Source organism: Podarcis liolepis (genome assembly GCF_965112155.1).
Source record: "Podarcis liolepis genome assembly, chromosome: 8".
Taxonomy (NCBI): domain Eukaryota; kingdom Metazoa; phylum Chordata; class Lepidosauria; order Squamata; family Lacertidae; genus Podarcis; species Podarcis liolepis.
In genome coordinates, this window is record NC_139560.1 from 4,396,080 (window position 1) to 4,423,626 (window position 27,547).

Here is a 27,547-nt window from a genome sequence, read left to right on the forward strand (position 1 = left end):
ACGGTATCCCAGAAGCCAGATCCCTCTTGCTGTTCTGGCTTCTGGGGTTCAGAATAATGTTTTCTTGTTTTCCGCCTCCCAAAACTAGGTGCGCCCTGTGGTCCGGTGCGCCCTATGGTACGAAAAATACGGTACACTTAAAAATACACACTGAGATGTGTGGTTTGTTTTTAATCTCAGGTTAATGCAGAAACAAATGAAAATGGACTTATGGAAGAACACACAGGTGATAAACTGGAAATAGAGTGATTCACCCATCCACATTCATGATTGCTCTGTTTTTTTGTTGCTTAGCCTGATAATTTATTCAGGGCACTGCATAGCCATTCCTGAAGAACCTAACCAAATAGGACTGACTGAGTGTTGGCTGAGTTGGCTGAGGCATCATCTGGTGTGTGTGTGTGTGGGGGGGGAGAAGGAGTGAGGGAGAAAGATCATGCCAGGAAGAGAAAGAGATCCCAGCTTGTGTTGATCCTGAGAGAAATGTCATCCTTGTTGGGCGCCAGCTGTCAATAAAGCGCGGAATGTTATTCAAACAACAGACCGTACGCTTGCCCTTTATGATTATGATTTTGTGCCACAACCAAGCCAGGTTGGAAAATGCCAAGCGGAGTGGGCAGCGTCAGGAAGAGGAGCGTCCCTGGAAGGAGGTTTGAACTGCAAAAGAAAAGAATTTAGCAGGGGCTGGACTCTGAAATCGGGAAGTTAGAGGTGGCTACATTTCCCACTGGTAGGGACGCAGGTGGTGCTGTGGTCTGAACCACAGAGCCTAGGGCTTGCCGATCAGAAGGTCAGCGGTTCGAATCCCTGCGACGGGGTGAGCTCCCATTGCTCGGTCCCTGCTTCTGCCAACCTAGCAGTTCGAAAGCACGCCAAAGTGCAAGTAGATAAATAGGTACCACTCTGGCGGGAAGGTAAACAGCATTTCCGTACGCTGCTCTGGTTCACCAGAAGTGACTTAGTCATGCTGGCCACATGACCCGGAAGCTGTACGCCGGCTCCCTCGGCCTATAGAGTGAGATGAGCGCCACAACCCCAGAGTCGTCCATGACTGGACCTAATGGTCAGGGGAACCTTTACCTTTACCTTTCCCACTGACATCTTCCACAAGTGGCCAAATTCTGTGTTCTTGGTGGCTAAATGGGTGTGTGAGGGGTTTGGAGAAGAGTAGTTTGGGAATTCTGAATTGAAGGACAGTGTGGAAAAATTTGAAATAAAGTCTTGCCACGAATACTGAGCCCCTCCTAAAATGCCTTTGGGATGAACCCGAAGCATCCCTTAATCCTACCACCTCCAAAGCTGTTCGCTAATGTTTGCAATTGCTACTCCCACATCGTTTCATCCATGCCTGTGTCTGTGGGATGTAATCCACTGAGACAAGTCAAGCACAACATTCCTTGTTTTCCTAGAGTGGACATGCGGGGGAATGTTTGGTCCAGCCAGTCAAAAACTTCCTGTTTCCTCCTGGCTGGAACATCCTTCCTTTGCATGTGACTAGAGGAGGGTGTGACCTTACCTGTCCAAGTAACAAAAGGACAAGGCATGCTGCACACACTCTCTCTCTGACTTCCTCCGTCGTTGGAGCAGCTTTTTAGCTAGAAACGCTCTGTTAGTTTTCAGCCAGACGGTGGACTGGCCCCCTGCTGAAAAAGTTTGCTGACCCCTGGTGAAAGGCTTACACAAGCCTGCAACCAGCTATCTCTTGTGCATGTAAAAGGGGAATGTAAACTTTCAGCCAACAGAGGACACTGGGATTACCCCCCTATGGGATATAGATCCACGTATATATTTTGTAACTAAGTCTGCCTTAAGGGATCCACACTGTGCTCTGCCTGATGTAAGTAAACTTCTTTTATACACTTTAAACAAGATTGTGGCATGTTTATTCTTTTTAGAGGGATATAAGGGAACTTACCAGGAACTTAATAGTGAAAGGCATGGGTAGGCAAACTAAGGCCCGGGGGCTGGATCTGGCCCAATCGCCTTCTAAATCCACGTGTTTTTTACATGAGTAGAATGTGTCCTTTTATTTAAAATGCATCTCTGAGTTATTTGTGGGGCATAGAAATTTGTTCATTTTTTTCCTTCAAAATATAGTCCGGCCCCCCGCAAGGTCTGAGGGACAGTGGACCGGCCCCCTGCTGAAAAAGTTTGCTGGCCCCTGGTGCATAGCTGTCAACTTTTCCCCTTTTTAAAGGGAAATTCCCTTATTCCGAACAGGATTCCTCGCAAGAAAAGGGAAAAGTTGACAGCTATGCCCTGGTGAAAGGCTTACACAAGCCTGCAACCAGCTATCTGCTGTGCATGTAAAAGGGGAATGTAAACTCTGCTAAGTAAAGGAGCTTGCTAGTGCAAGTTAGGAAGGATATTAATAAACAATATATCCTCTCCTGCCTCCCTGAACATTCTCACGGTGCCCATGCCAAGAATGTACCCAGGATAAGTGGTCCATCACCCCACCTGTCCTTCTGCTAGGGTCCCACATCTACTAAGGCTTCCTACTGCTTCTCTTCCCATTCTTCCACCCAGAAGCCACTTTCAAACATCTGACATCAATACCAGGGAAGATTCTGGAGCAGATCATTAAGAAAACAGTCTGTGAGCACCTAGAAAGGAATGCTGTGATCACCAATAGTCAGCATGGATTTCTGAAAAATAAGTCATGTCAGACTAACCTGATCTCGTTTTTTTGACAGAATTACAAGCCTGGTAGATGAAGGGAACTCAGTGGATATAGCCTACCTTGATTTCAGCAAGGCATTTGACAAGGTGCCCCATGATATTCTTGTAAAGAAGCTGGTAAAATGCGGTCTTGACTATGCTACCACTCAGTGGATTTGTAACTGGCTGACTGACCGAACCCAAAGGGTGCTCATCAATGGTTCCTCTTCATCCTGGAGAAGAGTGACTAGTGGGGTGCCACAGGGTTCTGTCTTGGGCCTGGTCTTATTCAACATCTTTATCAACGACTTGAATGATGGACTCAAGGGCATCCTGATCAAATTTGCAGATGACACCAAACTGGGAGGGGTGGCTAACACCCCAGAGGACAGGATCACACTTCAAAACGACCTTGACAGATTAGAAAACTGGGCCAAAACAAACAAGATGAATTTTAACAGGGAGAAATGTAAAGTATTGCACTTGGGCAAAAAAAAAATGAGAGGCACAAATACAAGATGGGTGACACCTGGCTTGAGAGCAGTACATGTGAAAAGGATCTAGGAGTCTTGGTTGACCACAAACTTGAGATGAGCCAACAGTGTGACGCGGCAGCTAAAAAAGCCAATGCAATTCTGGGCCTCATCAATAGGAGTATAGCATCTAGATCAAGGGAAGTAATAGTGCCACTGTATTCTGCTCTGGTCAGACCTCACCTGGAGTACTGTGTCCAGTTCTGGGCACCACAATTCAAGAAGGACACTGACAAACTGGAACGTGTCCAGAGGAGGGCAACCAAAATGGTCAAAGGCCTGGAAACGATGCCTTATGAGGAACGGCTAAGGGAGCTGGGCATGTTTAGCCTGGAGAAGAGGAGGTTAAGGGGTGATATGATAGCCATGTTCAAATATATAAAAGGATGTCACATAGAGGAGGGAGAAAGGTTGTTTTCTGCTGCTCCAGAGAAGCGGACACGGAGCAATGGATCCAAACTACAAGAAAGAAGATTCCACCTAAACATTAGGAAGAACTTCCTGACAGTAAGAGCTGTTCGACAGTGGAATTTGCTGCCCAGGAGTGTGGTGGAGTCTCCTACTTTGGAGGTCTTTAAGCAGAAGCTTGACAACCATATGTCAGGAGTGCTCTGATGGTGTTTCCTGCTTGGCAGGGGGTTGGACTCGATGGCCCTTGTGGTCTCTTCCAACTCTATGATTCTATGATTCAAAGGGAACTTCCCACCTCTTTCGGATTGCAGACTTGCTGCCAAATTGTCACGAGCAAAGGTGGCTGCTGGGGTGAAATTGCCAGAGGGAGGAAAAGTTAACAAGGCCTGAATGAAATCAATGTGGTCTGACAAGCTGACAGCCTAGTCAGCTAATTACTACTGGGTTGCATTAATCAATGCAGAGGGAAGCGTAGAGTAAACCGAAAGCAGGAGCTCTCTGCAAAAAGGTGGAGAAGGCGGTATGTGTGGTCACCTGATGGGTCCTGGAAGAAAAGGGACGAGGGAGCTGGCAATTTAAGAGCACTGAGAGCAGATCCGGGCTTTGTGTGCAAAGCACATTCAGTGCACATTTAAAGCATGTGACTTAGACAAAGAGTCTTGAGAACTGTAGTTTCCACAGACAGAACTACAATTTCCTAGGACCCTTAACAAACTACAATTCCCAGGATTCTTCAGGTGGCCATGTGCTTTGTATGTGTGTTGAGTGTGCTTTAAGTGTATGATGCAGACCAGTCCTGATTGTGTAGCTGCTATTATTATTATTATTATTATTAGGCATTTTAATGGAAAGCTACCTAACCTGCAGTTCCTGGACCAACACAAAATGCCACTATCCTTCAAAATCAGCACTTTCGCGGATTTTGCAACGCAGTTCTTCAGCTAAACAGTGTCTTCCAAAAATGTGTGTGCTAGGGAAAAGTGTGTATTAAAAATGCATGATGATGCCACAACACACACAAATAAAAACATAAAGAAATGCATTATTTTAAGGGAAATGTATATATTTGCAAAAAAATGTGTGAGAATGTGTTTATTAGGAGAAATTTGCCCTAGAAAGCTTACAAATTTCCCTGAGGATTTAAAAATAAACAAGCCGCAAATTGTTGTGGAAATGTGAAGAACTAAATTTAGGACTGGAGGAATGAAAACAATTGAAGAAACTGAAATTAACAAATAGGTCCCTATGGCTGCAGCTTTAAATGCACTGACCTAGCAAAAAATTCCAGGTGAAACTCATGAATTGCAAGGTAGGCACAGATGCATGCAGTTGAGAAGCATCCTGATTTTGTACCCCTTAGCTGTCACCACTATTGCAAGCTGACATTTCTCTGTTGCCAGGTGTTCTAGGATCTGTGCAGAGACGCTAAGGACAGGTATCTAAAAGGCATGGTTCAAAGATAGCCAGAGAACCATGTCAGAGGCTTCTCCTCAATGCCTCTACTCCAGATCGACCAGTTTGTATGGGATAGCTATTTCCACCCAGACACTGTTTCCGACTGCACTATTCTGGATATGTCCAGCATCTTTGAGTACTTTTGCTGCAGCACAGTGATCCCTCTGGAAAGCAGGAAGCTGTCTTATACTAGTTCAGGTCTTTGGTTGACCAACTGGTCAATCTGGGTCAATCTGGGTGGAAATTGCAAAAATCTATGGGATAGCTAAGGGACGCGGGTGGCACTGTGGGTTAAACCACAGAGCCTAGGACTTGTCAATCAGAAGATCGGCAGTTCGAATCCTCACGACAGGGTGAGCTCCTGTTGCTCGGTCCCTGCTCCTGCCAACCTAGCAGTTCGAAAGCACGTCAAAGTGCAAGTAGATAAATAGGTACCACTCCGGCAGGAAGGTAACTGGCGTTTCCATGCTCTGCTTTGGTTCACCAGAAGCGGCTTAGTCATGCTGGCCACATGACCAGGAAGCTGTACGGCAGCTCCCTTGGCCAATAAAGTGAGATGAGCACTGCAACCCCAGAGTCGGCCACGACTGGACCTAATGGCCAGGGGTCCCTTTACCTTTACCTTTACGGGATAGCTGGGTGTATGGCAATCCATGTTGACAGTGTCATTTTTGGCTATTTCCTTTGAAAATAACTCCAAAACTTCTATTTTTTTGTGAATTATGAATTTGTCCCCCAAAATAAATAAATAAAGCTCAACAACTTTTCAATAGAAAGCCCAACCAGCAACTTTTCTGTCTGGACTTTCATTTTTTGAAAATAGTCTTGTGGCACTGAAAAGTCTGACAAATTTATCATGGCATGAGCTTCTCTACCATCCCAGAGATGGGCTATGCCTAGTAAGCTCTTTTCACACCAGGGAAACTTTGTGTACATTTAATTTGTGTGGCTTCAGCCAGCCAGCCTTCAGCCTTGCAAGGTTGTAACTGCACAAGCTAAATGCACATAAGGTGTAATCACATTGTATGACATCAGGTGTGGGACCATTTAGGTAGTTTCTCATTAAAATGCAGACAGACACTAATGCTAGAAGTATCTATTACTGCTTCAGAGCTTAGGAAACGGCATTCCCAATCTCCCCCAGCTCAATCTGTTAAATAGATTTAACAATACATTTCCCAGTCTCTCTAGCAGCAATGGACAGGTGTGAGCATGCTCTGAAGCAATTCAGGATGTTTCCTCTTCTGAAGAGGGCATTTCACCCAATCCTTACAGGCCTCTCCGCCTCCATCTCTCATGAGGATAAGCTCAGAGGCAGCCCGACTCTTTCCCCAAGAATTCTCTAAGAATGATCTTAAAAACTTACTTACACAAAGATGCTGTGGGGCTACAACTTCCATCAACTCCAACCAGCATGGCCAATGGCCAGGGATGATGGGAGATGTAGTTCAACAACATCTGGAGGACCACAGACTTCCTGTCCCTGACTTACCGTATTTTTTGCTCTATAAGACACACTTTTTCCCTCCTAAAAGGTAAGGGGAAGTGTGTGTGCGTCTTATGGAGTGAATGCAGGCTGCGCAGCTATCCCAGAAGCCAGAACAATGAGAGGGATCGCTGTGCAGCGCTCCCTCTGGCTGTTCTAGCTTCTGGCTTAGCCGTGCAAAGCCTCTTCAGGGCACGGGGAGCCTTCATCCCGCTGCCCTGAGGAGGCTTCATGCGGCTACGCCAGAACAGCGAGAGGGATCGCTGCACAGCTCTTGCTGTTCTAGCTTCTGGCTTAGCCCCTCAGTCCCTTCCCCCACCTCCCGGAAATGCCCCCAAGAACTGCGCTCCCTTTAAAGAGCCACGCGGAGTGTGTGTGTGGCTCTTGGGGGCTTTTCCCCGAGGAGGGAGAATAATAATAATAATAATAATAATTAATAATAATAATAATAATAATAATAATAATAATAATAATAATAATTTATTATTTGTACCCCGCCCATCTGGCTGGGTTTCCCGTTTCCCCAGCCACTCTGGGTGGCTTCCACAGAGACCAAAAATACACTAAAATGCCACACATCAGTGTGATGGGCTGCCCTCTCCCTCCTTGGGGAAAGCCTGCAAACACCGTACACACGCTCCGCGCGGCTTGTGAAAGGGAGCACTGAGCATAGCCTGGGATGCATACAGCCTCTGCTCAGCGCTCCCTTTAAAGAATTTTTTCCCCTTGCATTCCCCCTCTAAAAACTAGGTGCGTCTTATGTTCAGGTGTGTCTTATGGAGCGAAAAATACGGTATATATCATAAGCTCACCCATCATGATAAGTGGTAACAGGTCAAATACATGATTCCCACCCTTTTCCCTTCTGAAGTGCTTCTTCGGCCAGCTTGAATCACCAGCCAGGTGATCTATTGCAATCGCAACACAACTTTCACCTGTTCCCCATGCTTTATAACAAATAGTAAACTTTGACTCATGGAGACCGCAGCGACAATACAGAAGAAGAAGAAGATCGTTTTGATGGCAGATGAAATATCAGCTGAGGACACTGGCAGTAAACCTTGGAGCTGTCCCTTGGAGTTGGCACAACTTATTTGGCACAACTGCACTTAGAAAATGAATGTGGGTTGCAGTAATATTTAGAGACTCTGGAAGGTTAGGTTTCTGAAGTCGCCCTTGTAGTTCTGTTGTCTGCGGTTATCCAAAACCCACACCCTATTTGATTTAGTTTCCATCAGGAGCTAGATCTGGAAACTGTTGTGCTAGCCAGTCAAGGGGTGAAGAATGGAAATGTCTATCTCACTGATTTGTGTCTCGATGAAAGACAAGGATGGTGCCTTGCATCTGGGTGTCCATCCAATTTCGGGCAGGAAATTATCCGAGACATTCTGTAGAGCAGCCTTTGCCAATCAAGTGCTAGGGCTGGGAGTGATGTGAGTTGTAGCCCAAGATACCTGGAGGGTACTAGCTTAGCGAAGGCTGCTGCAGAGTTTCTGCGGTTGCCAAATATTCTGAGCAATGAATCTGGAAAATCCCTGGATTCTGCTAGAGGGTTTTGCACAGTGGTATCTACAACAATTGCATTGTCCTTTTTTCTGAATAATGTAATTTTAAAACAAAATATTGAGCTTTTTCAGGGCCTGTTCTGAATGTTATCCACACTTAAACTGACCTAGCATTCTATTTTTATAAAAATAATAATAACAAGAATCCAAGCTCCAACCCAAAATGATTGATTTTTTTAAAAAACCACAGTTTGTAATAAATGACATTGTGCAAAATACTCTTATTACTCTAAAAGCTATTTATTACTATGCAGCTCTTACAATGTGTTAAATAAACTGGAGCAACGAGGGCTTTCATAGCAATCATACAACTTCTCCAAGAAATAAACAAATCCCCACATTGGTCCAGTACAGTCATACCTCGGGATGAATACGCTTCGGGTTAGGCAAATTCGGGTTGCACTCCGCGGCGACCCAGAAGTAACGGAGCGTGTTACTTCCTGGTTTCGCCTTGCGCGCATGCGCAGACCATCAAAATGACATCACACGCATGCGCAGAAGCGCCAAAACATGACTCGCGTACGCGCAGATGCGCGAACACGGGTTACATTCGCTTCGGGGTGCAAATGAGGCTCCGGAACGGATCCCGTTTGCATCCCGAGGTACCACTGTATAATGGATCTGCTTGACATCATTACAACTGCCAAGGTAATATTGTTGCTGTTGTTGTTGAGAATGCCAAACAAATTTCCAACAAAGTCATTCAAGTAATGTTAAACCAATGGGAGGTGGCTTGCAGAGTGTTGTCTGAACTAGGAAAGACAGGATTCAGATCTCTGCTCCATGATGGCAACCTTGACCAAGTACAGATCCAACCACCTTACATAAGATGGAGGATGAATCCATCATGCCATGATTCTGAAGCAGACACACCTGATTCAACCTGCCCCCTCCAATATGGGAACCAGGGTATAGCCTCACCCCAGATTCTGTGCATTGCCAGATTCCCTCTCTCTTATGGATTTTCATACAAGGTGGTCTGAAAGCTACCAGTCTCGTTTCAAAATGAGTCATTCTAGCACTGGAAAGCCTTGGTTGCACCAAGCATGGGAAATTGGATACAAGATCTCCTCCTCCATAATTCTGCTCCACAAACTACATGAAAAGTCAAGCTTGTAAGGGATTTTGGAGCACATTTCCAGAACTCTGGAACCGAGCCGTACCCGCAACTAGAAGAAGCGGGTGGCACAATGCAGAAATGGAAACTTCTCTAACTTAACAGTTGTTAACATGTGACCCCAACACAGCATTTCCCCTAATCTTTATCTGAGCATGTGAACCTAAGCTCTGCATAACACAACAACTGAACATCAGAAATGTACTCGAGAGACCATCTTATTCCTTATATACTCAGTACATCACCTCTGTCTATGGGTCATCTTCTCCTACAAGTTGCAAAGGTCTTCGAAGCCCTTTCCACGGCAACATGGAGCAGGACTTTTAGTCTGGCTGCCCTGTTCTGTGGAACAGCATTCGAGATAATACATGCGCCCACTTCCTGGGAACAGCTGGAGACATTTTTTGTTCCAACAAGCCTTCTTCTCTGGATGACTAGGTCTCTATCGTGGGTGTCTACTTGGCATTCTGGGTTTTTTTATCTGCTGCTATTTTCTGTATTGTTTTAAAATGCCTTTTTTTTTTAGCTGTCTCTTATTGCATTTTGCACTCATCACCTTGGGATGTGTGTGGTAGGCGATTATTAAATAAATAAAACGAAAGTGCTGTAACTAAAAAGGGTATGAAAGCAGATGGAGACAAGGGATCTAGGTGGGACGAAGGAACTGCGCTGTTTTATTGCAGTACTGTAAAAACCTTGATAAACTATAGATAACCAAAGAAATAGGAGGGCAGTTTCAGCATCCTAAGAGCAGCTAGCTAGTACAGAGGGCTCCCGACAGTGCCATGAGTGTTGAAATCACCTGCTCGGAGCGATGGGTCTTGATGAGGTGGAACCACTCTTACAGGGAAATGTACATATTTACATGCATTTTGTATAGTTTGTGTGGCAACGCTCTAAGAGGAAATGGAACAAAAATATGTAAAATTACATAAAATAATTGTTATTGCTATAGGTAAAGGGACCCCTGACCATTAGGTCCAGTCGTGACCGACTCTGGGGTTGCGGCGCTCATCTCGCTTTATTGGCCAAGGGAGCCGGCATACAGCTTCCGGGTCATGTGGCCAGCATGACTAAGCCGCTTCTGGAGAACCAGAGCAGCGCACGGAAATTCCGCTTACCTTCCCACCAGAGCGGTACCTATTTATCTACTTGCACTTTGTGCTTTCAAACTGCTAGGTTGTCAGGAGCAGGGACCGAGCAACGGGAGCTCACCCTGTCGGGGCATTTGAACCGCTGACCTTCTGATCGACAAGTTCTAGGCTCTGTGGTTTAACCCATAGCACCACCCGTGTCCCTGTTATTGCTATAATGCGGCTATTATTGGGGATATATTGGAAAAATAATCAAAAAAACACTTTTTTAAAAAAAACAACGTAAAATATCTAAGAAGACCAAGACCTGTTCCACCATTGGGAGAGATGGAAAGCAGTGCTTACTGTTCAGCTCTGCTGAAAGGCCAGCTTGTTCTGGCAACCCCTACCCCTGAACGGTGCAAGATGGTCATCATAAGAACAACTGTTTAAGAACTGGTGCCTGAGTTTTATTTTATTTTATTTATTTACCCCGTCCCTTTCCCCTTGTGTGTTGTGGTTTTTCAGATCATAAGCCTGCAGGCAGGAACTGTCTTGCTTTTATTGATTGTATGTAAGTTACTCAGAGAACTTTTTTGGCTGAAGAGCAGGGTACAAATACTCTGAATAACACTAATGAGGAGGAATAGCTCAGTTGGTAGAGCATGAGGTTTTTAATCTCAGGGTTATGGGTTCAAGTACCAAGCTGGGCAAAAGATTTCTGCATTGCAGGGGACTGGACTAGATATCCTACAATTCTATGCAAATAGAAGGGGAAGAAATGGAGGCAGTGAGAGATTTTACTTTTTTGGGCTCCATGATCACTGCAGATGGTGACAGCAGTCACAAAATTAAAAGATGCCTGCTTCTTGGGAGGAAAGCAATGACAAACCTAGACAGCATCTTAAAAAGCAGAGACATCACCTTGCCAACAACAGTCCGTATAGTTAAAGCTATGGTTTCCCCAGTAGTGATGTATGGAAGTGAGAGCTGGACCATAAAGAAGGCTGATCACTGAAGAATTGATGCTTTTGAATTATGGTGCTGGAGGAGACTCTTGAGAGTCCCATGGACTGCAAGAAGATCAAACCTCTCCATTCTGAAGGAAATCAGTCCTGAGTGCTCACTGGAAGGACAGATCGTGAAGCTGAGTCTCCAATACTTTGACCACCTCATGAGAAGAGAAGATTCCCTAGAAAAGACCCTCATGTTGGGAAAGATGGAGGGCACAAGGAGAAGTGGACGACAGAGGACAAGATGGTTCGACAGTGTTCTCGAAGCTACGAAGTTATGAGTTTGACCATATAAGTTTGACCAAACTGCGGGAGGCAGTGGAAGACAGGAGTGCCGGGTGTGCTCTGGTCCACGGGGTCACGAAGAGTCAGATACGACTAAACAACAACAACAACAAATGATTCTGTGAATAGCTACCAGGGAGGACTTCCTGTATTGATTTCAACATCTGTGGTAATGGGAGCTCCATGCAGTAGTTTGCCATTCTTGGTTAGCTGGGAATACTTTGGCCCAGTGCTTTTTTCTGGGGGGATGCAGGGGTACGCATACCCCTAAACATTTTCTGAATCTTTATACTTTTGTTCATTTACTGTCTTTATTTTCCCCGATTTGTAATTTTCTTGAGTCGAAATGAGAGTAGTACCTTTAAACATTTTTTAAAAAAGAAAAAAAGCACTGCTTTGGACAACCTAACAAGTGGGTTTTTTCACCTCGAAAACTTCTGAGCATATATATTTATTTTCTGTTTGACCTGATTTATATACTACTGGACTGACAAAACTCTGTAAGCAGTTTATGTAAAGTATATACACAAAACTGTAAAGGATATGGGGATTTTTCTTTAAAAATCCACACGGAAACAGAATGGGGCAGACTTTGCTCCTGACTTGTGATGAACTGACCCAGCACAGATTTTGTCTTTGGAAGAAATTCTGTAAAACCCATTACTGGTGAAGCCAGTATTTTGTGAAGCCAGTTTTGTGGCCTGACCACAAAACTGTTAAGAACCAGTTACGAGGGAGCCTAACACTGACAAACGTCTCTAGATAAGGTACAAGGAGGGCTCTGAATGTACAGTAAAGTAATGGCTTGAGTCAAGTTGCATTTCAAGCACTGTGGTTGGAGATGGTAGAGCAATGGGGCAATGGGTTGGCAGGAAATGGCTAGCCAGAGGAGGAAACAGCTGAAATATTGAATTTTCTCTATATAGTGCATTGTTTTGTGGGAAATGGGACACCCCTTAAAAACGAAAATGCAACTGGATACAATATGCTTACTATCAAGCCCAAAGAGCAAATGAATGAGGACTAGAATACTGACTGCCTTGCTCTCATGCTTGCACAGAGTTATTAGTTCCATTAAATTAGGTCCCTCGTTCCTAACAGCAAATTAACTTGCATCGTTTTTAATAATGGAGCTCACTTTGTGAATATTAAAGTGTCTTTATTGCTGTTCTGTTGCTGCGAAACTGGCTGACAAAAAGATCTGGCCATTATTTGACTCCCCAAATAAAATAAAAATAACCCTCCCCCCTTTTTAAAAAATTGGTTTGATAGCCAAACTCATCAAGGAAGGCACACACATACTTGTCCAAAATAGCCAGAAATCACTCGTGTTTTGACACGGAACCTACTGTATCTGCCAGTCTCCTCAAAACGCCACAAGCAATTGAGATCCACAAGCAGTGCTACCTCCCCAATGAATGTATGCATTATTAAAATATTTCTACACCGTCTCCCATATCAACCCTGTGGTAGTTGACAGCCATAAAAGGCAATCCAAGAAACAAATTTAAATAAGTGCAAATTAAAACCAATCCATAAAAAGGCGCAGTATACCCAACATTCAGGGTTGGTGTGTAATGAATACCCAACATTCAGGGTTGGTGTGTAATGTATTTTCAGGACTCATTGAAAACTCAACAAGGTAGGTGCCTGCCTTATTTCCAGGGCGAGATGGCTCCATAAACTGGATTCCACAACAGAGAAGGGTCTTGCCCCTGGGCTGGGATTCCACAGCCTGCAGCATGATCAATAGGACCTTAAGAACTGGTTGAAGGCATTTCTTCATATAACCAGGTCCCAAGCTATTTAGGGCTTTTAAACAACAAGACCTTGAACTTGGTCTGGAAGCTAATGGACAGCTGGCACTGCTCTTTCAGTGAAGGTGTTAGACTTCAAGGGAGGCTGCCCCGTTTAGGAACGTAAATGCTTCCTTTTTGCACAAGCTGCAACTTTGAGACCAACTGTAAGGGCAGCCCCACATTTACAGTAGCCAAGTTTTGAGCTTACCAGCACAGGGATCAATCAGATGTCTTTGGGAAACCCACAGGCAGGATTCAAACACAATAGTCCTCTCTTTTCCTGTGGCTTCGAGCAACTGCTACTGAGAAGCATTGCTGCCTTTGATCATGGAAGCAGAGCCTAGCCATCATGGCTAGTAGCCATTGAGAGTCCTCTCCACCTCCATGAATTTGTCCAATCCTCTTTGAAAGCCATCCAAGTTTGTGGCCATCGCTGCCTCCACGGCTGGTACAAGGAACACACCCAGACTATATATACCTGTTACTTAAGGGAGAGCACAACTGACAGAATACCTGATCCCAGGAACAAAGCACCCACAGCGCCTCCAACCAGTTGAAATTCAGTTCAACTTTTTGACCCTCAAAAATCCCACTACTGTGTCCAGGCACCACATTGGCACTTAGATGTCCACATCTGTTTCAGGTATAACAGAGAGATGGAGCAGGGGTTCCCAAAGCATATGAATGACACCACAATCTCAATCTCTTAATGGTCACACCCAATGGCTACATATGCAGTGCTGGAGACAGAATGGAACTCTGAGGCATCACGCAACTCAACACCAGTGAAGGCGGTGAAGGTCCTGTGTGAGTGCCTGGAGGCGGTTGGAGGATGGATGGCGGCTATCAGATTGAGGTTGAATCCTGACAAGGCAGAAGTACTGTTTTTGAGGGACAGGGGGTGGGCAGGGGTGGGGGACTCCCTGGTCCTGAATGGGGTAACTGTGCCTCTGAAGGACCAGGTGTGCAGTCTGGGAGTCATTTTGGACTCACAGCTGTCCATGGAGGCGCAGGTCAATTCTGTGTCCAGGGTGGCTGTCTATCAGCTCCACCTGGTACACAGGCTGAGACCCTACCTGCCCGCAGACTGTCTCGCCGGAGTGGTGCATGCTCTAGTTATCTCCCGCTTGGACTACTGCAATGAGCTCTACGTGGGGCTACCTTTGAAGGTGAACCAGAAACTGCAAGTAATCCAGAATGCAGCAGCTAAACTAGTGACTGGGAGTGGCCACCGAGACCACATAGCACCTGTCCTGAGAGATCTGCATTGGCTCCCAGTACTTTTCCAAACACAATTCAAAGTGTCAGTGCTGAACTTTAAAGCCCTAAACGGCCTCGGTCCTGTATACCTGAAGGAGCATCTCCACCCCCATCATTTACCTCAGACACTGAGGTCCAGCGCCGAGGGCCTTCTGGCGGTTCCCTCACTGCGAGAAGTGAGGTTACAGGGAACCAGGCAGAGGGCCTTCTCGGTGGTGGCGCCCACCCTGTGGAACACCCTCCCTTCAGATGTGAAGGAAATAAGAAGCTATCTTATCTTTAAAAGACATCTGAAGGCAGTCCTGTTTAGGGAAGTTTTTAATATTTAATGCTGTATTGTTTTTAACATTCGATTGGAAGCCACCCAGAGTGGCTGGGGAAACTCAGCCAGATGGGCGGGGCATAAATAATAAATTATTATAATATTATTATTATTATTAACAGCCAGGGTGTCTAGCTACACCGATCCAACACTCTCTCTTGAACTGACCCTCAATGTAGGAGCAGAACCACAGAACTATGGTGGCCCCCAGTTCCAAGCCACAGAGACAGTCTGTCAAGATGCCCTGGTTGAAGGCATCAAAAGCTGCTAAGAGATCAAGCAAGAACAACAGGGTCACACTCACAGAATCACATAATTGTAGATTATTGTAGACCCCCCAAGTTTAATCCCCTGTAATACAGGAATCACAACTAAAGTACCCCTGACATGTGGCAATCCACTCTTCCCAAGAAAGAGCATCTATGTATGAACACATGTGATGGACATGACTGCCAACAAAACTTACGCATACTTCCTGTTCCCATGCAACGTTTGCAAGTTTGAACTTCCAATAACTGTTTTAGGAGAATAGCTATAAAATATGTAATGTGTGAATCAATCCTGCACTTGCATTAGAGAAAGATAACCTTCTCCAGGGACTTCTCAGTGTGATTCCTAATGGGATGCTGTTCTTTGGTCAAGAGACTCTCTATATGCCCACCTTTGAGATGTGCTTAGTTGTTTTGGGTAAAGTGGGTAAGTGAAGCGGGTGACCAAAGAGAGAACAGATGGTATGGATCTGGGAGAATTTGCGAAGTCCTGTGCTGAGCTAAAACTTCTGAAATGGGAATGGATGCTGTTCTAAGATGTACTGAAAGAGGAGTCCTAGACTGCATTCAGATATAAGAATAGACTATGGAAACAAGTTACAGTGAGTCTTAGCTCATGTGTTCTGCCTACTTTCTCCTTCTTAAACACAGCCATAAGAAGATAAGAAGCTTTCACTTCCAATAGGGTTTGACCACAGTTTAGTGTTACATCCCAACCCTGAACTTTAGTTCAACTATGGTTTGTTTTCTCTTATTCAAATCAATACAACAAGAATAATAGAAGCACTGAAAAGCAGCCCAGTATAGCCAGAAGATACATAATATTAAGTACTTAAGAGCATCAGGAAAGCCAAATTTCACACTGCACTGTGCAGAGGAAGTTCTAGGTGGCTCAATTTGTTGTATATAAGATAAAATCCCACCAAACAGCACAAAACTTTTCAAGGGCCTCCAAACCTTTGGCAACATCCAATTTATGAGGGATTTTTTTTTACTGACTGGCCACAGTTTAGGGTTACATTCAGACCTTGAACTTTGGTTTGTTGATGCAAGCCAGTTTCATAAACCTTAACTGGACGTTTGCTTGTTTTAACAGGCCACAGTTGAGACCAAGTAGGGTTTGTGGTTAATCAAAAAGCGAAAGTTTTCAATATTCTCACAGTGGGGGGGGGGGAGAGAGTAGCATGCAAGACTCTGATGCCTTATTGCTCTTACAATTGCTATCTACCCATTTAAGCAGAGAGAAAAAAGAGAGAGGAGCAGTTAAGGCAGCGGTTCTCAACCTGTGGGTCCCCAGATGTTGTTGGACTACAACTCCCATCATCCTGAGCTCTGACCTTGATAGCTAGGGGTGATGGGAGTTTTAGTTCAACAACATCTGGGGACCCACAGGTTGAGAAAGGCTGAGTTAAGGTGAGGGAGAGCATTTTCACTTTTCTCACCTGGCTACAGAGCAAAAACTGTGGGGGGAAAGCAACATGGTCGCCATTGTTTCCTGCACAGACACACCACGAGAAATGCTGCTGTCCTCAAAACTTAAATTCCTAGAGCACCTAATCCCACAATGCAAGGCCTGGACTTTTGGGAAGGGGTTGGGCTTTGGGCCTGCCATGGACTCAGGCAGGCACAGACAACACTGTATCTTTAAAGCCACTTCAGTGCAGATGTTTCCATGGCAACTAGTGGACCAAATACATTAGTGTTTCTAATAATAAACCAAACCTTCATCTCGGGAAACCTGCCTTCCCCAGTGCCCCCTCTCCTCCCCTCGCCCCCATCTCTCCTCACTACCTATTAGATTCTCCCCTCCCTCTCCCGCGATGAGCTGCTCTTCACAAAGTGAGGGAGGAGGAAGGAGAGAACGGCCCAACGGGCCTCGCAAGACCTGAAGCTCAAGATGATGGTCACCGAGAGCATCGTGGGATTGGTCCTAGATGGGAGCAGTTCACCTAGGGACCCGGAACAGGGTGAAAGTCAACTGAAGCACTGCGAAAAAGGGGTGTGGACCTGAGAGAAAACAAATCAAATAAAGGCATCGTTCCTTGCTCTCCTGTTTTACGAAGTCCAAGCAAAACTCATAAACGCCAATAATTCATGCCCTGACCAGGCGGTCCTCCTCCACGACAGCCTAGTTTTGATAACAAAGAAGCCACCATCTACCTTCTCCCTCTTTACTTGTGCAAGAGCATGTGAGGCAAATCCTTTGACAAGCGCCAATACACCCTTTTGACCCCATTTTGAGGCGCTGCTAAGAAGGCATCAAAGTAACTGGAGACAAAGCTGCCGTGACGCTCCGAAATCACAAAAGAATGTCCCCGAGAGGCGTCCCGGAGGGTTTGAGGAGCCGGGGAAAGAGCAAAAGGTGCCAGGAAGATTCCTGAAAAGGATCAACCAACAATACTATATGAATCCATAGAGGAAGGCCTGGGATTCAGAAGCATCCAAAGTCACAGATCTCCTCGCTCCACATCCCATCCACTCACTCTCTCACCAAGCCTCTCCCATCTCTCTCTAATAGTCCAGGCAACCGGCCGAAAACTGCAGGTGACATAAGTGGGGAAGGGGGTCAGTTAGGGGTACCCAGTAGCCAGCACTGATGGAGGGGAAAAAAGAAGAAGGATGTTTTCAGGCAGCGAAAGACAATGGTGACATTTCAATGCTGCAATGATCTTGAACCAGATATTTTATTGTTGTTATTTAGGTCACAGATTCTCAAAGACACATGTCAGTCGCTTTCTGACAATGGTGATGCTTATTGCAATGTGCGCGTGCACACACACACACACATGCACAAACAAACACACATGCAATATCCTTGCCATGCACACCCAGACGGAGACTCACACGCGAGTGCGCACACCCAGCCTTGCACGGCACTGCTTGTCACACTGAAATGTCATCCGCTGGACCATTTCCTTTGCTTCTCTCTCTCTCTCTCTTTCTCTCTCTCTCTCTCTCCCCGCCTCCTTCTCGGCGCACACACACACACACACACACACACACACACACACAAATGCCAAGACTTCATTCCTTTGGATGCCGCACAGCCGGTGAGGCACACTTACCATTTCGGCACTCAGCTGGGCTAAGATGGCGAAGGTGGAGATTCTGTCACACAGGCATTTAGTTCGGAAAGGATCGACCGGGACTGTTCGGCAGCCACGCCAGGACCAGGCGCCAAGCTGAGACGAAGAGGAGGAGGAGGAGGAGGAGGGTCTGTGAAGGGAGGGGGAGGGGAGCCCAGTGCAGAGGGAGAGAGCAAGACAGAGGCAGAGAGGGAGGGAGAGAAAGACATGCACACACACAGAGGGAGAGAGAGGGAGAGACAGGAGGGAGAAAAAGAAAAACAGGCATCACTAACAAATTGCCAGAGGGAGAGAGAGAGAGATAAAAAAAAAAAACAAAAACCAGGACAGCAGCAGCAGCAGCCAACCCCCACGTGGCCCTCCCCACCATATGACACCCCTCCAGTGACACATACCCAGTGCCTTCCCACACACCTGGGACATCACTCGTGGCAGGCTTCATCAGCGCAACCCCATGTGCTAAACTTCCCCCCCTGCTGAGGCATGGCTCGTGATCCCCCCCCTCCTTTGAAAAATGCACCCGCCCACTCCCAAATAGCCTCTGATCCATAATGCTCCCCCTATATGGCCCGCTGTGGCTGAACCTGCCCCAATGGGCTCAGAACGTCCTCTTCTTTGCGATGACTGCCCCATTGCTCACACGGAGTGGACGTCACAGCAGAGGAGATGGACCACAATCTCCCCACATGCTCATCAGTGATACACATGGACAGCCCTTGCATGCGCCCATAGCAGCACCCCCTGGCACGCTCAATTTTCACTTTATTTCCCCCAAAGGGATGGTGTGCTTCCTTACCAAACTCAATCCAGCTGAAGACCTTCACTAGAGTCCATACACCTACCTTCCAGCTGACCAGGACACCTCTCACGTTCTGCGCCACCAGCAACAACAACACCATGCTGCACTTTCACGAAGACTCGTGGTGTCAAAACAACCTGAAACTCAGCGCCGAGCAGACGGCTGCTCTCTCTCCCACTACCCCGAGCCAGCACGCGCCGGCACACACATGGCCTTCCCATGCTCACACACCCTCAGCCACAGCTGTCCACACACCCACAGCTATTCTACATTGAAAAGATGCTGCGGGGAGAGAAAAAATTGCAAGGTGCACAGTGGGGAAATGGACTTTGCTGCTCAGTGCACTCCTTTGGAATTTGCAGCCAACCCTGCTTTTCGGCTAAGCAGGAGATGTGCTCGTCTTGAAAATACCTGTTGGACTTATTCGCACATTGCATTTGTGGATGCGCATTTCAAATCCAGCAGGCCCATATTCACATTATGCATTTGAAGCTTTGAACTGTCACGGCGTGTCCCCAACAAAAGACTCCTGTGAGCTGTAGATTCTTAAAGGGCGCTGGTGATTTTTAGGAAATCCCTATTCCCCTCCAAGAACTACAATTCCCAGAGCGGTTTAACAGTCAATGCCACTTCACAGGGAACTCTGTGAATTGTAGTTCTGTGAGGGGGACAGGGCATCTCTTCACAGCTCTTGCCACCTTAATGAACGGCAGTTCCCAGAATACATTGGGGGATGCCAGGACTCTTCACAGTGCCCTAAATTCAGGGTGAGAATGTGGTTCAACAGCACATCTAATAATTGGACTGTGTGACGTGACCTTCACCCTTAAATAACCCTAACCCTTCCCTAAGGGGTTAATTTCTTGGTGGGGAAGGGAAGAGGGTTCTCCACCCCCATCATTCTACCCAGACACTGAGGTCCAGAGCCGAGGGCCTTCTGGCGGTTCCCTCACTGCGAGAAGCCAAGTTACAGGGAACCAGGCAGAGGGCCTTCTCAGTGGTGGCTCCCGCCCTGTGGAATGCCCTCCCACCAGATGTCAAAGAGAACAACAACTACCAGACTTTTAGAAAACATCTGAAGGCAGTCCTGTTTAGAGAAGCTTTTAATGTTTGATGCATTACTGTATTTTAATATTTTGTTAGAAGCCACCCAGAGTGGCTGGGGAAGCCCAGCCAGATGGGTGGGGTATAAATAAATTATTATTATTATTATTATTATTATTATTATTATTATTATTATTATTATTACACATCCTGAATCTCAAGAACTGTACACCAAAGAATAACTTCTTTATATGGGACTCTTAACTTCATCACCATCATGCATAGCTTGCCATGCAGAATGTTCCTTCCAAGACATAGTGCCAAAGTTTCTCTCGATGCTTCCCGAACTCCCCAAGCTCCAATGGAAGACTTCCAAAGTCCTACAGAGTCTTCCCCACATGGCATGTTCTGATCTGCATAGCTCTCATGTGGATGCAGATGAAGAAAGCTTCCTTCATTTCCCCCAGAGTTTTGCTTTTCCACCTCTGCTGTCACAGAACTGTATTTCCATGATGTATAGCGCCAGCTTTCACACTTCCTACTTTCAGGGAACCAGGGCTGAGCTGAAATCTATCAGAAGACATTCATTCTCCTGACCTTTTCTTTTTCCTCCCTTCATTTATTTTGTGATGGACCTAACTTTCTTCTTACATTGCTAGACTCGGTGGAGGATGAAGAATGGTGGACAGAGTGCCATTCAAAACATGTTTAGGAAAAAAAGGAAATGAGCTATGGAAACTATGGAATTTGGTCCCACAGGGGACAGTAATGGTCACCAACTTAGATGGCTTTAGAAGAGGATTAGGCAGATTTATGGAGGAGAGGGCTAGTGATGGCTCCTTGCCATGATGGCAATGTTCTGTCTCTACCGTTGGTCTCTAAGGTGATTCTGAATACTAGTTGCTGGAAACCACAGGAGGGAAGACGGCTCTTGTGTTCGAATCCTGATTGTTGGATTCCCATTGGGGCAACTGGTTGGCCAATGTGAGAACGGCAGACTAGATGGACGGTGGCCTGATCCAGCAGCCTCTTCTTATGCTCTTAAGTTCTTAAGATGTGCTCCTGCCACTTTAATGATGAGCTCCACCATCGTGAAATTGATGGAGGGTTATCCTCCCTCTGGGAGGAAAAAAAAGTTTTCTCCCAATTTCTCTCCCTGCAAATATGCTGGAAAATTTCCACAGGCTGTTTGCACTACAGGGAACCTTTTCCTAATTCCACGTGGTCTGCTGAGCACTAAGGCACCCCGAAGCACCTGCCATGCTATCCTGTATCGGAAGCTGTCAGAACATTGGTCCACTTAGCTCATTACTGCCCACACTGATTGGCAGAGGCTCTCCGGGATTTCAGGCAGGGGGCATCATCTGGAGAAGGTGGGGATTGAACCTGGCACCTTCTGGATGCAAAGCAGGTGCAAAGTTACAAGAAAGGAGATTCCGACTAAACATTCGGAAAGACTTTCTGACAGTCAGAGCTGTTCAGCAGTAGAACAGGCTCCCATGAGAGGTGGTGGACTCTTCTTCCTTGCTGTTGTTGTTGTTTAGTCGTTTAGTCGTGTCCGACTCTTCGTGACCCCCTGGACCAGAGCACGCCAGGCACTCCTGTCTTCCACTGCCTCCTGCAGCTTGGTCAAACTCATGCTTCGAGAACACTGTCCCACCATCTCGTCCTCTGTCGTCCCCTTCTCCTTGGGCCCTCCATCTTTCCCAACATCAGGGTCTTTTCCAGGGAGTCTTCTCTTCTCATGAGGTGGCCAAAGTCTTGGAGCCTAAGCTTCAGGATCTGTCCTTCCAGTGAGCACTCAGGGCTGATTTCCTTAAGAATGGAGAGGTTGGATCTTCTTGCAGTCCATGGGACTCTCAAGAGTCTCCTCCAGCACCAGAATTCAAAAACATCAATTCTTCGGCGATCAGCCTTCTTTATGGTCTTCTTCCTTAGAGGTTTTTAAATAGTAGTTGAATGGCCATCTGTCATGGATGCTTTAGCTGAGATTCCTGCATTGAGGGGGTTGGACCAGATAACCCTTTGATCTGGTCTGTCAACTTTCCCCCTTTTTAAAGGGAAATTCCCTTATTCCAAATAGGATTCCTCACAAGAAAAGGGAAAAGTTGACAGCTATGCTTTGGGTCCCTTCCAGCTCTAAGATTCTATGATTCGACCAGTGAGCTCTGCACATTGCAGAGGATTGTGGGGCAAATTTTGGATGTTCAGTTACTCTCTAGAGTCTCACAGGTTCCCCGTGTGACTTAGGTCCTCATCAGTTGAGCTGACAGGAGACCCATGAGTTCATCTTTGGTGGGTTTTGTGAAAAACTGCTCCCCCTCCCCAACAATTTGAAGGAGGCCCATGACACCGACCTGCCATGTTTCTGTCCTGAATGTTCCATCCCTTGCTGCTGTTTGCCTAAGCAGCCTCAGAACCCGGCCTTAATCCAAAAGGATGGCCACCACCTCAGATGCCTTCATAAGAGGAACAGACACATTTGTCATGGAAGATGGGGCTATCAAAGACTACATGAGACTATGGCTATGCTCTGCCTCCACTGCTAGATACAGATAGGTAGCCGTGTTGGTCTGCCATAGTCAAAATAAAAAAAATTCCTTCCAGTAGCACCTTAAAGACCAACTAAGTTAGTTCTTGGTATGCGCTTTCGTGTGCATGCACACTTGGTATCTGAAGAAGTGTGCATGCACACGAAAGCTCATACCAAGAACTAACTTAGTTGGTCTTTAAGGTGCTACTGGAAGGAATTTTTTTATTTTGTCCACTGCTAGAGATAGGCACGAAGAGTGATGATGCGCTCACATCCTTTTTGTGAGTTTTCCATGGGGAAATCTGGCTGACCAGGATGCTCAATTAGATTGACCTTTGCCCTGACCCAGCATCTGGGATTTTTCATTTCCTTATGATCCCTCCCACGGGCATTTTGCCTTTGAGATAAACCCCACGATCGTGGAACCCCTGCAGTCTGCTCTAATTTGGCTTCAGAAGAGACCCCCAGACACACTCCACAGTTCTGCACATTGGTAGAGATGTCTAAAGGAGATGCAGTTGAGGGAAGCTTGCCCTCTGTTACTGAACTTCTGGTTTCCGGTTCCCCAGTGGCGTAGCGTGGGTTCTCAGCACCCGGGGCAAGGCAAGTAATTTGCGCCCCCTAACCCGGGGCAAGGCAAGTAATTTGCGCCCCCTAACCCGTGGATTTTAGCACTCGAGTCTCTTCCGCGCCCCCCCAGATGTTGCGCCAGGTGCAGCAGGCCCCCCTGCACCCCCACGCTATGCCACTGCTCCCATCACAAGTCTTCAGGACAGCCATCCGAAGGCTGGCGCGGGGAGAAGGTCTCTCCGCCCCACCGCCAGGCTTCAGAGCAGCCTTCCAAAGGCTGGTGCGGGGAGAAGGTCTCTCCGCCCCACCGCCAGGCTTCGGAGCATCCTTCCGAAGGCTGGCGCGGGGAGAAGGTCTCTCCGCCCCACCGCCAGGCTTCGGAGCAGCCATCCGAAGGCTGGCGCGGGGAGAAGGTCTCTCCGCCCCACCGCCAGGCTTCGGAGCAGCCTTCCGAAGGCTGGCGCGGGGAGAAGGTCTCTCCGCCCCACCACCAGGCTTCGGAGCAGCCATCCGAAGGCTGGCGCGGGGAGAAGGTCTCTCCGCCCCACCGCCAGGCTTCGGAGCAGCCTTCTGAAGGCTGGCGGTGGGGCGGAGAGCCCTCCTCCCGCCGCCAGCCTTCGGAGCAGCCTTCCGAAGCCTGGCGGCGGGAGGAGGTCTCTCCGCCCCACCGCCAGGCTTCGGAGGAGGTCCGAGGACAGTGGGGTTCCTGCTTCCTCCAGGAGGGCCGGCCAAACGCGCGCCCCCAAATGTTGCGCCCAGTGCGGCCGGCACCCCTGGCACCCCCCACGCTACGCCACTGCGGTTCCCCAGTAGGCTTCTTGGGAACCAGAGCATTTCCCAGAAAACCATTTCACAAACACCAGCATGTGCAAAGATTATGAGAACCAGCCTAGGCAAAGATTACCCTGTCCCTGTTCCCCTCACAGAGCTGTTTAGCAAACAATCCCTCACCCAGCATGGGCCCTTCCAGCTGAAGGGCAGAGATTTAGAAGACAAAGCTTCCAAAAAGAAGGACAGGGCCCTATAAACAGACAGTGAAATATATGTTTGTGCAGTTGTGTTGATATTATGCAATATAAGGTGCATTGAATCTAACTTCAGCAGGGAGAAGGTCAGGTCCTTTCCCCCCAGAAAGCTTAAGGTTTAATAGAGATCTGGATCCGCACGATACATTTAAAGCAGTAGCCTACCACTTTAAGCAGTCCTAGCTTCCCCCAAAGAATCCTGGGAAATGTAGTTTGTTAAGGTTGCCAAAAGCTGTTAGGAGACCTGAAATATACTCGGAATCGAGTGTGGATTTCATGCTCTTTATTCAGCTCATAGTGGTGAGGAATAAAAGTTCCCCCAAAATGTCTGCTTTATATACATTATTTATATAATGGGCCCCATGTGATTGGCTAATTATGGGATTCTCCTATAGGCCAATCAGGATTTTGATTCACTTCCACCTGGAGTTGGATGGGGTGGCTCCTGCGGACCAATCAGACTGCTGCATTCTGGATCCTATTGTTCTAGGGCCAATCAGACTGCTGCATTCTGAATCCTATTGTTCTAGGACCAATCAGACTGCTGCCCTTTGGATTCTATTCAACTCAGTACATAACAAGACCCCTGATCCCCTCACAGAGTTACACTTCTCACAGTTCCCTGGGGAAAGGGATTGGCAAGTCAAAGTGTTTTGGGAATTGCGGCTCTGTGGGGGAAATGGAGCCCCCTGACAACTTTCAGCGCCCTTAACATACTACAGCTCCCAGAATCCTTTGAGGGAAGCCACGGCCAGTGCATATCATAGTGCTTTAAGTGTGCAGTGCATATTCATTTATGGGCTTTGGGAATCTATTGTATATACGTGAGTGTAAGAGAGAGAGAGATTATTATAGTGGGTAGGATGGCTAATACATTGATAGATGACCTCCCTGGAGGGATCTGATCACATCAGCTAGCTGTGGAGAGCAGGTGAGTCCTAATCATATTCAGCACAGAACATCTACCTGCAGGGTGATGTGGAGGCCTAAGGAGGGACGTGGATAATGAGGTGTGAGAGACCCAGCTCAGTCCATGGTTCAAGAGCTCACAGGGAGGGAGGGGAGTAGTTGAAGCCAATCCTTCAAGCCTTGACATGAGGCCTCATCACCTTTGTAATGTTGTAGAGAGGCCAGGCGAGGAGGGAACACAGCGGTAATTGAAAGCACGAGGTACCTGTTACAGAACCACAAAAACGGCAACTTGCTGTTGAAATGGAATACTCAGGATGAAAGGGTGAAATCTGCTATGATTAAATGGGCACAAGATGTTGGACATAATATTATGTTTGCTGACTGGGAACAGTTATGGACCACAGGTATGAAGTTTACGGCGTGTAATGCCTTAAGAGAGAATATTATGAAAATGATATAAAGGTGGTACATGACCCCAGTCAAGCTTGCAAAAATCTATCATTTGCCCAATAACAAATGTTGGAAATGTAAAGAAATGGAAGGTACATTCTTTCACCTTTGGTGGACATGCCCAAAGATTAAGGCTTTCTGGGAAATGATATATAATGAACTGAAAAAGGTATTTAAATATACCTTCCTGAAGAAACCAGAGGCCTTCCTCCTGGGCATTGTCGGCCAATTGGTGCCAAAGAAGGACAGAACTTTTTTATGTATGCTACAACAGCAGCAAGAATACTCATTGCAAAGTATTGGAAGACACAAGATTTACCCACTCTGGAAGAATGGCAGACGAAGGTGATCGACTACATGGAATTGGCAGAAATGACTGGCAGAATCTGAGACCAGGGAGAAGAGTTGGTGAAAGAAGACTGGAAGAAATTTAAAGACTATTTACATAAATATTGTAAAATTAATGAATGTTAGAAGGATGTTGGATAGAAACTAAGGGGTTTCCAGCTGTAATGCTTTAGGAGATATGAAAAAAAAAGGTTTACAAATGGGTAAAAGCTTAATGGTAAGGATTTGCTGAACTAACAAATTGAAGTGGAATACAAAGAAGGGAGGTATGAGGAGGTCTGGGGAAATAAGCGTAAGGAAGATATGTTATGGAAAATTATTTGTTTTTTAACTGTTTTTATGTTGTATTTTGTTTCTTTTTATTTTTCATTTTCATTGTTATATTTTAAAAACTTTAATAAATATCTTTTGAAAAAAACAAAAACAGAACCACAAAAATGTAGACTCAAAGGTACCCCAAGAACCACCTCCCCATTCCCCCTGCAATGCAGATATGGCAGCAAATCAAAATAATAAGGGAGACGTGAACTGAATGAGGAGGTGAGGTGGGCAGGAATGTCAAAGGACAGGAGGTAAAGGACTGCCCCCTGTACCCATTCAGAAGAGGCAAGTTTGGATGAAACATAGAAGCTGCAGGAGGGATGGTCATTGGAGGCCACAGCACCTCAGCCCACATGGCTTTCTCATCACAGCCTCTGTAAGGGCATTGTGATGTCAGACGTAGCACTATGATGTCATCATAGAACTGCGTTGGGTGCTCCTGTGCTCAAGTCCTGCATCTATCTGGTTGGCCACAGTGAGAACAGGATGCTACACCTAACCTGACGACTCACTCAGTAGAGCATGAGACTCTTAATCTCATTAAGTCATGGGTTTGAGCCCCACATTCCTACGCTTCAGAGGGTGGACTAGATGACCCTCGGGTCCCTTCCAACTCCACAGTTCTATGATGACTACTTGTCAGGGAACTGACATCAGAGGCACGGGAGAAGGAGAGGGTCTCTGATTCTGCAGGAGAAGGTCCCAGCGCTAGGGGGAGACTCAGCTGGGAAGAAGGGGAAGGGAATAAGTGTAACACCAGGGATCCAGGAGAGCAACGGGACAGGGAGGTGCAGGGGCTCCAGGACTCTTCGTTGGAAGTTAGTGAGGAGAGCCCAGGCACCCCGCTGCCCACGCCCACCCTGAGCAGGAGACTCCCGCGCAGTGAGAGGCGGAGACGATTGGGCGTCAAACAACTCTTATGTTGGCAGCGCTTTAAGAAACGCCCACAGACAGATTCTACGAGTGACTAAGGACAGCCACGCTGAGATGGGCTGTGCAGTCCGGAGGGTTTAACCAGGCAAACTAATGCTCAAACGGAGCAGGATTACGCACGAGTAACTCCCAACCACTACACTACTACTACTACTACTAATAATATTTTATTTATATCCCGCCCTCCGCAGCTGAAGCCGGGCTCAGAGCGGCTAACAACAGTAAAATAACACAGTTTACATAAAATCACAATCAATTAATTGAAATACATTCTAAA

The 27,547-nt window shown here is 46.6% G+C and overlaps 1 protein-coding gene across 4 annotated transcripts in view; it reads right to left on the minus strand.

Moving 5' to 3' along the window:
* ADGRB1 (adhesion G protein-coupled receptor B1) overlaps positions 1-27,547 on the minus strand; it is a 380,579-nt gene that overhangs the window by 93,223 nt on the left and 259,809 nt on the right. For all 4 annotated transcript variants that reach the window (XM_083516501.1, XM_083516500.1, XM_083516503.1 and 1 more), the window contains exon 18: positions 18,315-18,465. In XM_083516501.1, the coding sequence (XP_083372627.1) occupies positions 18,315-18,465 (151 nt within the window). The remainder of the gene's footprint in view (positions 1-18,314; positions 18,466-27,547) is intronic.